The sequence below is a fragment of the Lagopus muta genome, chromosome 8, assembly GCF_023343835.1.
Source record: "Lagopus muta isolate bLagMut1 chromosome 8, bLagMut1 primary, whole genome shotgun sequence".
Classification (NCBI taxonomy): Eukaryota; Metazoa; Chordata; class Aves; order Galliformes; family Phasianidae; genus Lagopus; species Lagopus muta.
In genome coordinates, this window is record NC_064440.1 from 34,971,084 (window position 1) to 34,983,252 (window position 12,169).

At 52.0% G+C, this 12,169-nt stretch overlaps 1 protein-coding gene across 1 annotated transcript; it reads right to left on the reverse strand.

Annotated features, from left to right (window-relative positions):
• Positions 1 to 335: 335 nt before the first annotated feature.
• ARL4C (ADP ribosylation factor like GTPase 4C) lies at positions 336 to 3,926 on the reverse strand. The gene has a single exon (XM_048954281.1). It carries the CDS (start codon positions 3,744 to 3,746, stop codon positions 3,168 to 3,170), a length of 579 nt encoding a protein of 192 aa, XP_048810238.1. The 5' UTR covers positions 3,747 to 3,926; the 3' UTR covers positions 336 to 3,167.
• Between the last annotated feature and the right edge of the window lie 8,243 nt (positions 3,927 to 12,169).

Consider the following 12,169-nt stretch of genomic DNA (forward strand, 5'->3'; position numbering starts at 1 on the left):
CCACCGGTTTGACTCGTTTCCTCACCAGATGCAATGTCATCATTAAAAACCGAAAATTTAAAAAATCAGTTACCACCCGCTCTAGCTTTCACCTCTGAAATGTCACCCAAGTTTCCTGTGTCAGCAGCCACCCGGGAGCAGCAGCATCCTGTCCTGGTGCTTTAACCCCTACAGGCCCGGCTCTGCCACTGCATTGCACATCACTTAGAAAAGCTTCGGCCACATCCATCAAACGTCACAGCCAGGGAAGGCAGCAGCCACATGCACAGGGAAGCAACTGTAAAACACAGCACTAGTAAAGAGAAAGAAGCAGAGGAACACGTTTTGTTTTGGGTTGTTTTTTTTTTTTTTTTTTATCAGGCCCTTTCACTGTATAAATAATTTATTTCAGTTCACAGCATTATGTCTGCATTTTTTAGAAAAAGAGAAAAGACAGGAAGGACAGAGACTGGTGGTCAGCGGCAGGGCTGAGACGTGGGCAGTGGGATTTCAGACACTGTTGGGAACACGGCAAGGTACCCCCACGAAACCACAGCGGTACCCCCAAAACATCTGCTAAAAAAAAAAAAAAGGGTCATTCCAATGTATTCAGAGAAGACACAACCCGGCAAAAGGCTCAGAGCAACAACACAGGCAATTTCCTTCAACTGTCATTTTGTTGAAGCACCTCTTCCAGCCCACCTTAGGCGACGCTCATTGTCATTCAGGAAAATCAGCACACAGTTGTGAAACGTTAGGGTAATGCCACAGAAGCCATTAGCAACTAATTGGAGAAGTGATTTTAATTATTGCAGAAAGCAGAACTGGTGGGAATGGCACCATGACAGCGTCCCACCTGAGCTTTCAGGTCTTGAGCCTTGAGGCAGGCACTGTAAGGTGAGCACATGCCTAAAGCCCAGCTGGAAGGCAGATGCTTCTCAATGGGGCTGCTCAGCAGAGCACGGTCCCTGGGAAGGACCGAGCTCAGCAGACACACACCTCATAACTTCAATGCTGGTGTCTGCAGAACCAAGACCCACCTCTCGCCAGCAAGGAGGCAAAGCACACAGCTAACACCTGCTCTGTTTCAAACCTGCTCGCTTTTGAGACGGTGGGAAAAAGGAGTTCTTTACTTCACCAATGAAGGTTAAAGCATTTGGCTTCCGTGGCATCAAAAAATAAATACTGTTTTCTTTCCCAGCACCAAGTACCAAAGTATTCGGGGTGAAGACTGAGCAAAGCAAACCTAAGGAAGCAGGAACAGAGCCTCCTGAAGGGATGGGACCAGCCCACTCGCTCAACACACAAGTCAGGACTCGTAGGGACTCAAACCCTGCAAAAGAAGGGCCACGCTGCCCGGCTGCAGCGTTTGCTTTTCCAACGAAACGCCGCGAAAGGTACCGTGCTCATCCGCTCGTGGCTGCAAGGGGAGAATCAACTCCCTGAAACCCGAGGGCATTTTTTCTTTGTCTGCTCGGTGGTTTCCTTGGCTGCTTTGGGGAGGGTTTTCTAACAGTAAAACCACTGCAGAATCCTGCCCAACTGCGGCTTGAAATTCAGCACGTTCGGCCCTGAGGGCTGCCTGGGCCTCCCCCATTCTTTCAGTGGGAAGCGCGGGAAGCGGGGCCCCTGCCTTTGTCCTGCAGGGCGACGGTTCCAGGCTGGAGCGCTCCCACCCTGCTACCAAACCTCCACCTGCAGAAGGAAACCACGGGGCCTGCCCCTGCCCCGAGCACTCAGCCCTCCAGGAAACCAGGAACGAACCTGCTGGCAACTGGGGGCTCTCTGCTTTCAGTGGGTTTAAATCTTGATAAAAAAATAACCTCCCTTCTGCCCCATGCTTCCCACCCCCCTCTCCCAACTCTTTACATTTTCCCGGCGCTGCCGAGTCCCTTTTCCTGCTGGATTTTGCAACCTTCTGGCAGGACTGGGCAAGCTCTGCCCATTGCACCGCGCAGTGCTGGCAGCCGCCCGTCCTGCCTTCTGCTGCCACAGACCCCCCCGCCCCAACCTTCCCCCCGACTCGCAGAGCAGCACGGTGACCAATCCACGCGGTGGTGTACAAAGCTTTTGTTTTTTTTTTGTTTTTCCTTTTTCAAAGTAATCCGTATTTTGGATCACCCCGATCGGAGCAGATTAGCACCTTGGAGCATGCCTTTGCCTGGGCACGATAAAGACCTCCTGTGGCTTTGCTGCAGGAGATGCCACAACCAAGCTTTAGAAAACGGGGGCTCCTGGACCCCGTGCCGCTTCCCCCCTCCCTCCTCCTTTTTCTTTTTTTTTTTTAAGCAAACAGCTTAAAGCTCAGCACCAGTCACCAGCTGATATGCACCTCCAGCTGCTCCGGCATTGCATGAAAGCTGTCTGTCCTCTTCATCCACTTCCTAAAACACCAGCCTGCAGAGGGGCTGTGTTGTCCTTTTGGAGGGGTATTTGTCCTCTTGGCCAGGTTCTGTCCCCTTGGCCAGGCTCTGTCCTTCTTTTTGTCCTTTTGGCCACATTCTGCCCCCTTCAGAGGGTTTCGTCCCCTTCGCAGGGTTCTGTCCCCGTGCTGGGGTTCTGTCCCGGCGGTCACGTTTCATCCCTCGGTCGTCTCCCCCACACTGTGCTGCTCCAAGCCTCGGCTGGCTGACCTTGCACAGCTGTAGCCTCACCTTTGGCCTCTCTCAAATGCACTTGCACAGGGTCCTGCCCTGTTCACCCCTAGGTTTGCCCCCCAGCAGCAGTCAGACCCCCAGGCACGGAGGAGAGCTGGGGGGCTGCCCCAGCTCCGTGGGCTCTCGGCCGCCCGCGGCATCTCGCCCCGCTCAGAGCATCTCCAGCCCGGCCATGGGGCTCAGGGGTTTGGGAGCAGTGCCCTACCCCTGCTCCATGCTGCCCTATGGCCGGGGATAGGGCGGCGGGCAAAGGAGAGAGCAGGAGGAGGAGATCCTGCAGTCAGGATCTGGGCTTGGCTTGCAGGAGTGGCATTGTTATCACCGCTATTGTAGTCGTTTCAATCGGAAAGGGACAAAAAAATTAAAAAATAAAAAAAAAAACCACACACTCACACCGGAATAAAAAGGGGAAGAAAAAAAAAAAAACAACAAAAAAAACCCCATCAACCAACAAAAAAAGGATCGCTTTGGTTCTCTCTCCTCCTCTGTTCCTTTGTTTGCTCTCCCAGCCGTCCGCACATCTGCGGGCTTCTACCGCTTCTTCTTCTGCTTAAGGGACTTCCTCCGCTTGAGGATCATCTCGTAGAGCTTGTCCATGCCCTCGGTCAGCCCCTCGCCGATGATGGCGCAGGCCGGCTGGATGTGGTAGGTGGTGGAAGGGGTCAGCTCGTGCAGCGCCAGCTGCTTCTCGATCTCGGCCACGGGCAGCGACTTGGGCAGGTCCTGCTTGTTGGCGATGACCAGCAGCGGCGTGCCCTGGTTCTCGGCGAACTTGGTCACCTTATGCAGCTCCGTCTTGGCTTCTTCCAGCCGGTCCACGTCCACCGAGTCCACCACGTAGATGATGCCGTCGGTGCAGCGGCTGTAGGACTTCCAGAGCGGGCGCAGCTTCTCCTGGCCGCCCACGTCCCAGAAGTGGCAGCTGATGCCCTTGGCCGTGCCGTTGCTCAGACGGATCTTCTCCGTGTTGAAGCCGATGGTGGGCACGGTGTTGACGAACTCGTTGAACTTCAGCCGGTAAAGCACCGTGGTCTTCCCGGCCGAATCCAGGCCCAGCATGACGATGTGCAGGGACTGAAAGGCGGAGATGTTGGAGGAGATGTTCCCCATGGCCGCCCCCGGCTCCGCCGCCCTCACAGCCCCGCACCCATCCCCGCGCCGGCCCGGCCCGCCTCGGCTCGGTTCGTCTCGGCTCAGTTCGTCCCGGCTCGGCCCCTGACGGAGCGGCGGGCAGCGACGCTCCCACGCCGCGCCGGGGCTCGGGGACTGCCGGCCGCCCCGCCCGGGAGGAGGGACCGCGCCGCCGCCGCCGCCACTTCCCTCCTCCTCCTCCTCCTCCTTCCCGCCTTCCCGCCGCCTCATGGCGGCACGCCCCTCGCGCGCGGTCCCGGGGCAGCCCCCGGGCGTGGGGCCGGGCTGCGAGCGCCGGCTGGGGAAGGGCGGATGCTGAGGTACTGCCGTCACGGTGACCTCCCAGCGATCCCCACCGCACAGCCGCCCAGCTCCGAGACCTTTTGTGCTTTATAAACGCCCTCCCTCCGTGTTTTGGCCCCCGAGGGTCTCACACTCTGCCCCGCTCCTCGCTCTGGCAGTTGCTTTTGCTATCGCTCCCAAGAACAGAGGCAGAGCTGCTCCTGCACTGTTATCCACCTCCTCCTTCAGAGCGTCGGTAAAATGACAATCCACCACATCTGACAGCTTAACCGGAAAGCCCCGGAGAAAGAAGTATACCGCAGGAGACGGATACTGCTTTTAATATAAGATGCTCTTCCCATGCAGCGTGCAGTGGGGATTGTCGGGATGGAGTGGGATCGTTTCTCATCTTCATATTTCATTCTGTGGATGCGTGTTTGCTGCTTTACGGGGAGATAAGACTACCTGCTAACACATGCAGTCATTAAAAATACAGGCAGCTTGCTGTGACACTGCGGAGGTGACAGCGGGTGCAGTTTTTGTGGAGAACACCAGGTGGTGACGATGTGAGAAGCACAGTGTGCAGGAGGAACGTGGCTTGGCCCAGCATCACTGCTCACAAGGCAGGGCACAGGCACAGGGCTGGCTGGAAAATCAAACAGCCATAGGATCATAAAGGTTGGAAAAGACCTCTCAGATCATCCAGTCCAACCCCAGCCCACCCAACCATGCCCACTGCCCACGTCCTTCAGTGCCACATCCCAAATGTTACAGAACCCTCCAGGAATGGTGATTTCACCACCTCCATGGGCAGCTGTGCCACTGCATCACCACTCTTTCTGAGCACAGAATCACAGAATGGCCAGGATTGGAAGGGATCTCAAGCATCATGGTTCGCCAACCCTCCTGCCACATGCAGGGCCACCAACCTCCCCATTTAACACTAGACCAGGCTGCCCAGGGCCCCATCCAACCTGGGCTTGAACACCTCTAGGGACAGGGCACACACAGTCTCTCTGGGCAGCCTGTTCCAGCACCTCACCACTCTCTCTGCAAAGAACTTGGAGCACTTGGAAGCCCTTTTCCCTCCTATCACTTCTCATGCAGAAGCCAAAGCTTCCCCTCCCTTCCTCCTCTTTCACCCCTGCTGCTGAAGATGGCTTTGAGCCTCCAGTTGAAAGGCTTCCTTTTTGAAAGAGGCCACCAAAATCTCTTACTGAAGTGGAAGGGAAAGGTGCCCCTCCTATTTTCACCCCAGCATTGATTGCGAGTTATAAATAAAGTCGAGATTAGATAGACAGCCTGATCAAACCTAGGGGATGTTCTAAAAAATGGCCTTATATCAAATGATCCCAAGGGGACAGAGATAAACAGGAGCATTGCAGTGGTGAATTATGCTGCAGCTAATGCCAGCTATCCATAAATAAGCTGTTAAAACCTCTGCTGAATATTAAGTGCAGGAATAACAGCGTTAATCGCGGTGAGGGGAGTATGCCAAGTCAATTCAGTGGCAAATTTAGGGAGAGGAAACCCATCTTTTCCATAAGATCTCCCCTCCCCTACTTTCCTTTCCCCCCCCCCCGCCCCCCCTCGCCCAAGGTTATGCAGCCAAGGTTAAAGCCAGCATTAGCATCTAAATGCGTGCCTGAGAGCATCTGACAAAGGCAGCACTTGCTGGTCCCCAACATTTCGCTCCAGCAGCAAGAAGGTTGTTGCTGCCATAGTAACTGCTTTCAGACATGGCAATTATTTCTTCCCAGCCCCACCAACCCATCTCCCTTCCCCCAGCTAATCTTGTGCTTCGATGTATTTTTTTTTCCTTTTTTTTCTTTCCTTCTTTCTTTTTCTTTTTTTTTTTAATAAATGGTGGAACACAAAGGGACGGAGATTGCACATGCCCACATACCCATGGACAACACAGGGATGCTGCCACTGCGCAGGCACGGAACATCCGTGATGGTGACTCCTGATGTGCAACCGGTTAGCCCTTTATCACTCAGGCAAAGCAAAATCTTGCTGCAGCAGTTTTTGCAAGTGGTCGCTGGCAAATCCAGTCACTCTGGGGGCAGATGGGTTTGTAGAGAGTGTTGCAACTCCTAGCCCATGCCTGCTCCTCTCAGGCTCATCTGCCCATTTCTTTGTAGTAGCATCAGCTGTCCTGGTCTGCTCCCTTTTGTTTCTGCTTTAAAAGCAGAGACACCAGCCCAAACAAAGTTAACAGGCAAGGGCTGTAATTACGATTTCCCCTGTTCTTGGGGGTTGCCTCACCGAAGCTAATTAATAGCATCCCTGTGACTAATGCTTGGGCTGTGGGAACTGCTTGAAGAATGTGCTGAGAGCCAGAACTGCAGCAGCCACCCCTCAAATAGCTCATGGTGTGACAAGGCATCTCCAACCGGCTTAGGGGGACCTCCCACCTCCTTCCAGCGATCCTAGAGTGAGCTCTGCCAGAGCTGTGGCTCTCCCGGATGCAGAATGTGTTGTAGGAAGTCTCATCCCTGTTAGTGAGCACTGACAGCCTTTAGGAGGTTTTCTGGGGATGATGCACCTGCATCTTTCTGTTCAGCAACCTTTTCTTGTGCCTTTCTGTTTATATCCACACTCCCTTCCTTCCTAAGGACCTATCGAGGCTCAGCAGCAGCCCAACCTGGATAATGAGGCCAGGTAACGCAGGATCATTAAGGACTAAATATGAGTTCAACCCTGTGCAAATGTTTGGGGCCAAGGAGGCCTTGTGGCTCAGAAGCACAGTCCTGGGGATGGGTGGAGGGTTGGAGGGAGGCATGGATAAAAGCAGCATGATAATGGAGGAACGTCTGAATCCACAAGTGCTCCTAATACAGGAATGAGAAATAATCCGTTCATCTGCAGCTCTGCAGCTCAGCTCCATGTGATGACCTCAGATGCCTCTCTTGAGGCCAAGCAAAGTCCTCCAAGGACTGGCTTAAAGCCAATATTGAAGCCTAACCTTCAGGAAATTTAAAAATGTATCATTTCAAAGGAGTTCATGTGAAAACTGCTTAGCAAGGCAGCACAAAACTCCTCCAGCCATGCCTCATGCCCCTGTAAGCAGTCAGGAGCGGAGCCCTTTGGAGGAATGCAAGAACAGGGCAAGTGTGTGTTACAGTCTTTGCTGTGTTGTTTTTTATTTTTTGCCACGAATTCTCGACTGCAAAGCTTTGCAAAGAGCCTTCTCAACATCCTGAAGCAGAATGCCACAGCTTACCTGTTTGCTGGATAAAAGGAGTCTCTTCATTGTGAGCCTGCCCAGAAATTTCCCCTGCAAACTCACTCATTAAGTACAGCCTTGCAGTTGAAGCAAAGGCAGGTGAGCACAAATGCTTTCTGACAAGTTAGGATGGGATTTTCACCAAAGATGACTTTTTTCTGTGCTGTGCTTGCATCACAGCCTTAACCATGCCTGTGACTTTTCCTCCAATCCTGAATTTCTGCAGGAGGAGCAAAACATTTGCCTGACTTGAGCAAGCAAAGACAAAAGAAGAGCACTTCGTGCTTTTGTTCCTGCGATTTGCTGAGGTGACAGACGTCAATTTTTGCATGATAAATACTGCTGCAGCTGAACACACCAGGGGGTGGAAGCTGGGACCAGGCTCATGCTGGATCAAGCAGAGCAGCGCTTGTGTTTTCTGGATACATCTAAGGTGTGATTTGGCTGTCCTGCCTGCTTGAATGCCTGAGCTGCAGGGAACAATATCTAATGTGTGGAAGGTAAGAAAAGTAGTATGTCCTCCTTTAAACACAGAGGTATTGTGGGGATTGAGGATTCAGCTGTCTCTGGTTTTAGCTGCTGCATCAGGGACTCCACATTAGTTGCCCACTGCCCTCAGCAAGGTGTCAGGGACACTTATAGCAGGACTAGTTATCTGGGAAGAGTGACAGGGACATTTCTAGCAAGAGTAATTAGCTGGTCCTTCATTTCTGAGCACATCTGAGCCTCTGGCTTCTGGAGGGCCTGCCAGGTGAAAGCACATCTACCCCGTCTTACAAGAAACGAGGGAAGCCTGAGCTCAGCAGCAGTTTCTCGAACCACTGTCAGACCTTGGTGAATCCCCAAAGCCAAGGGGATCCTTAGGAGGCAGAGCCCCATGATGGGGGCCTGTTCACCCATGCAGCCACCTCTGTAATGGTTGACTAGACCCAAAGGCCTGAACTGGCCCTAGGTTGACCAGATGGCCATAGAAGCCTGAGGTGCTGCTGGCAGCCCATGTCTCAAGAAAAGAGCCAGTGCTGGGGCTGCTGCTCATCTCTCCTGGCACCAAATGGGAGGCCACCATGGAGGGATCTGCACAACTCCCTGAAAGGAGGTTGTAGCAAGGTGGATCTTGGCCTCTTCTCCCAGGTAGCAGCGATAGGATGATAGGTAATGGCCATAAGTTGTGCCAGGGGAGGTTCAGGTTGAATGTTAGGAAGAATTTCTTCTCAAGAGAGCAGCAATGCAGTGTTGGGGGTCACCAACCCTGGTGTTCCAGAACTGTGGAGAGGTGGCACTGAGGGACGTTGGCAGAGGGCATGGTGCAGACAGTACTGACAGTTGGACTTGGGGATCTTAGTGGTTTTTCCAAACTTTATGATTCTATGATTCTATGATCTCCTCTTAGAGGGAAGGATATCACATCCTTCCCCTTCTGGGAAGAAAATAATAGTTACTTGGGAGAAGATGCTGCGTTCCCACTTCACCAGGGACACATTTAGAGGAAGGTGAGACATCTCCCTGCCCAAGGGCAAGGGGATGTGCATCTCTGCCCTGGCTCCAGCCCCCCTGCTTTGCACAAGCAGTGCCTGGAGGGGAATTCCCCTTTGCCCTTCCCTCACTTCCAGCTGAGTAAATAACTTCTTTGACAACTGCTTTTATGCTCACAAACATTCTGTGGACAGAGGTGGAAGACAGACCGAAACCATGCTGGTTTCATTTGCCCCAAGACATTTGGTGCAGCCAGGGGAAAATTAGAGGGAAAAATACCTCTGCTTTCAGCAGCATCCTAATGCCATTAGCAGTGTTCAGAGATCAATGTTGATCACAGGCTCTGGTCTCCTGGGCTTTCCCCCCAGTGAAGCAGGTGGCTGATGCCTGAAGGAGCCTGCAGCACATGGAGCCTTCCCAGGAGCAGCACCTGGGCTGGAGCTGCAGCCTGAGAAGAGGCCCATGGTGGCTCAGTTCCTAAAGGATGGGCCCCGTGGGTTGGAGCAGTTCTTGAAGAGCTGAAGCCTGTGGAAAGGGCTCACTTAGGTTCCATGGGCAGGAAAAATGGTTTTGAAGGGCTCTTTTGGAGCTGTCTGATCAGATATGATGGCAATGATAGGCAGGACAGATAAGATGGTTCATGTTTGTCTGTAGGAACATGATCAACATGGTTGTTTTCCTCTCTCACTCCTGTCCCAATCAACACTGGGTTTCAACCTCCGTCCCTATCCAGTGTTGCATGCAGTTCTGCCTGGTAGAAGAGCCTGAGCTGCACGTTATCCTACAATTTTTCTGCAACTCTCTCTCAGAAAGAAATGTGGATTAGCTTTGCTGACAGCAATAAGCAAGAGGCTTAGAAAAACTATCAATTTTCCAGCACCCATTCCAGGGCAGTAAATCTTGGATCCTACCTAGCTGTACACATGGCAGAGAGAGCAAAAGCACAGTGCTGGTGGGGATTTAGGGCTCATGAATCACCCTGTGCTCTCCAATGGTGCCCCAGCATCTCACATTGTCTCCTTGTGTGATTTGCAACCACAAATTTCTGCTTAGCCCCCAGAAATATAAAAGTGCTTTATTTGCTCCTGTTTTCCATCCCTTTTCTTTTCTCCCTTAAAGGAGCGGCTTAGTCATTAGAGGGTAAAATCCTATTCTGAGCTCATTTACCTGCATTTAACTGTTGTACATTTTACAACTACTTCAGCCAGCTGTAGCCTGGTTTAGAGATAAAATGCACCAGGGTCATGAAGGAGGTCGTGGAATCGTAGAAACACAGAATGCCTCAAGCTGGAAGGGACCTTAAATATCATAAAGTTACAAGCCCCATGCCACAGGCAGCATTGCCCCCCACAGATCAGGCTGCCCAGGATCCCATCCAACCTGGCCTTGAACACCTCCAGAAATGGGGCACCCACAGCCTCTGTGGGCAGCCTATTCCTCACTGCCCTCTGAGTAAAATATTTCTTCCTAACATTAACCTAAATGACATTATTTGCCCTTCCTTTGTCCACCAATGCCATCCATTATAGAAGGTCACCAGATTGGGCAAGCACAACCTGCCTTGATGAAGCCACGCTGGCTGTCTCGGATGACCTCCACATCTCATATGTGCCCTAACATCTCTTCCAGGAGGATCCACTCTGTGATCTTCCCAGGCCCAGAGGTGAGGCTCACAGGCCTGCAGTTCCTTGGGACTTCCTTTCTCCCCTTCTTGAACATGGTGTTTCCATTTTTCCAGTCACTGAGGTCTTTGCCTGACAGCCATAATTTTTCAGATGTGATGGAAGGCAGCTTGGCAACCACATCAGCCAGTTCCTTCAGGACTGTGAGCTGGATCTCATCTGACCCCGTAGACTTGTACACTTTCAGCCTCATGAGGTGGTCTCGGACTTGCTCCACACTTACACTGGTAGGGATTTTGTTCCCCTGACCTCCACTTAGAATTTCAGGGACACCAGAGGCGTGAGAATCCTGCCTGATTGTGAAGACCAAGGAAAAGAACTCATTAAGCACCTCAGCTTTCTCCATGTTTGAGGGGGCAAGGGGAGCAGGAGCCACGTATTCCCTTTTCAAGCCTGGTGATGGGAAGAGAACAGGGCTTGCACTGTGGGCATCCTTGTCCTGAACAGCACATTTCCCCAGCCAGCACATCTGTAAGCTGGGCTGGGGAAAGAATCTGAGCTAAAAGCTGCCCTCTTATGGCCTTTTATAGTCACTAAACTGAGTTCCTCTAGCTGGTTGGAGAAGCGGGCAAAGAGCTGGGTGTATCTTAGAGCAGCCTGGACAACCAGCACATCATCGTTCTGATGCCATGCCCTTGCAGATGTTTTGGGGTTCCTGCCACAGCTCTCTTGTGCTCGTGTGAAAACCCTCCAGTTTTCTTGGCAGAGAGCAAAGCTTATAGCAAGTGTGCTGGCTTTGCAGTACATGCATGACTGGAGCAGCTCCTACACCCATGCAAGTGATGGGGAGGAGACCTGCAGTCAGAGGAGATGTGGTGGCACAAGGAAGCATCTTCCCTAGATGGAGATTGCCAACACATCTCCAGAACAGCTGCTGCCAGCATGTGGCATTTGTTATCTTTTTCTTTCAGAGAGGGTCCTCTAAAATACATGAGCTTCTACCTCTTCTCACACTGGATTACCTACCCCCAAAACTCCTTTGACTGCATCGTTTAGGATTTATTTTCCTAAGGAGGATGGCAGCCCCTGGGGCACATGCTTGGGTCAGGCCCCCCTGTGGTTACCAGCAAGGGAAGAACTTTAAAATCATTGCCTTCCCTGCATTAATTCTTTAGGAATGGAATTCTCCTTTGATTGAGTGGGATACCTGCAAATGGCACGAACTTTTCACAAACCCAAAGCCTTAAACTGCCTGGAAAATAAAAGCAACCTGAATTAGCCACCAGCAGAAGGTTCAGCTCTACTCAAGGACTGGGACAAGCTGTTTTCTAGTGCCACCTGGTTATGGCCCAGAGACAAACCTCACATTTGGATTTAGAGGGGCCAGGGGGCCTAGGGATCATCACTTGGCAATGTGTGTTTCCTCTGTTTCCATCCTGATCCCTGTCCTTTACCATCAGACATCAGATTTTGAGTCTAAGCTGAGCACACATTCAGAAATGATGCATTTCCATGCTGCACCTATTTAGCGTGCAAATTGATTCCCAGATGCTTGCACTCAGGCTTTCAATCTGTAAAAACAGAAAGCTGGTACACAGAGTAGAAAAGCCAAGCAATGCAGGCTGACCAGCAGGGTGCTTGATTGCTGCTGGGCAAGTGGCAGCCTTCTGACATTGGGCAGGGAGTAAATCAGCAAGGATGTGAGCAGCAAAGAGCAGAGGACTCGTTATGGAGGGGAAGGGATGTAAGCTAGGAGCAAGCAACTGCAAAAACCATCGTGTTAGGCTTTGTCAGCT

What these genes read in the sequence shown, in the direction of transcription:
- ARL4C (XM_048954281.1), bottom strand. Translation starts at nt 3,746, where the DNA reads ATGGGGAACATCTCCTCCAACATCTCCGCCTTTCAGTCCCTGCACATC.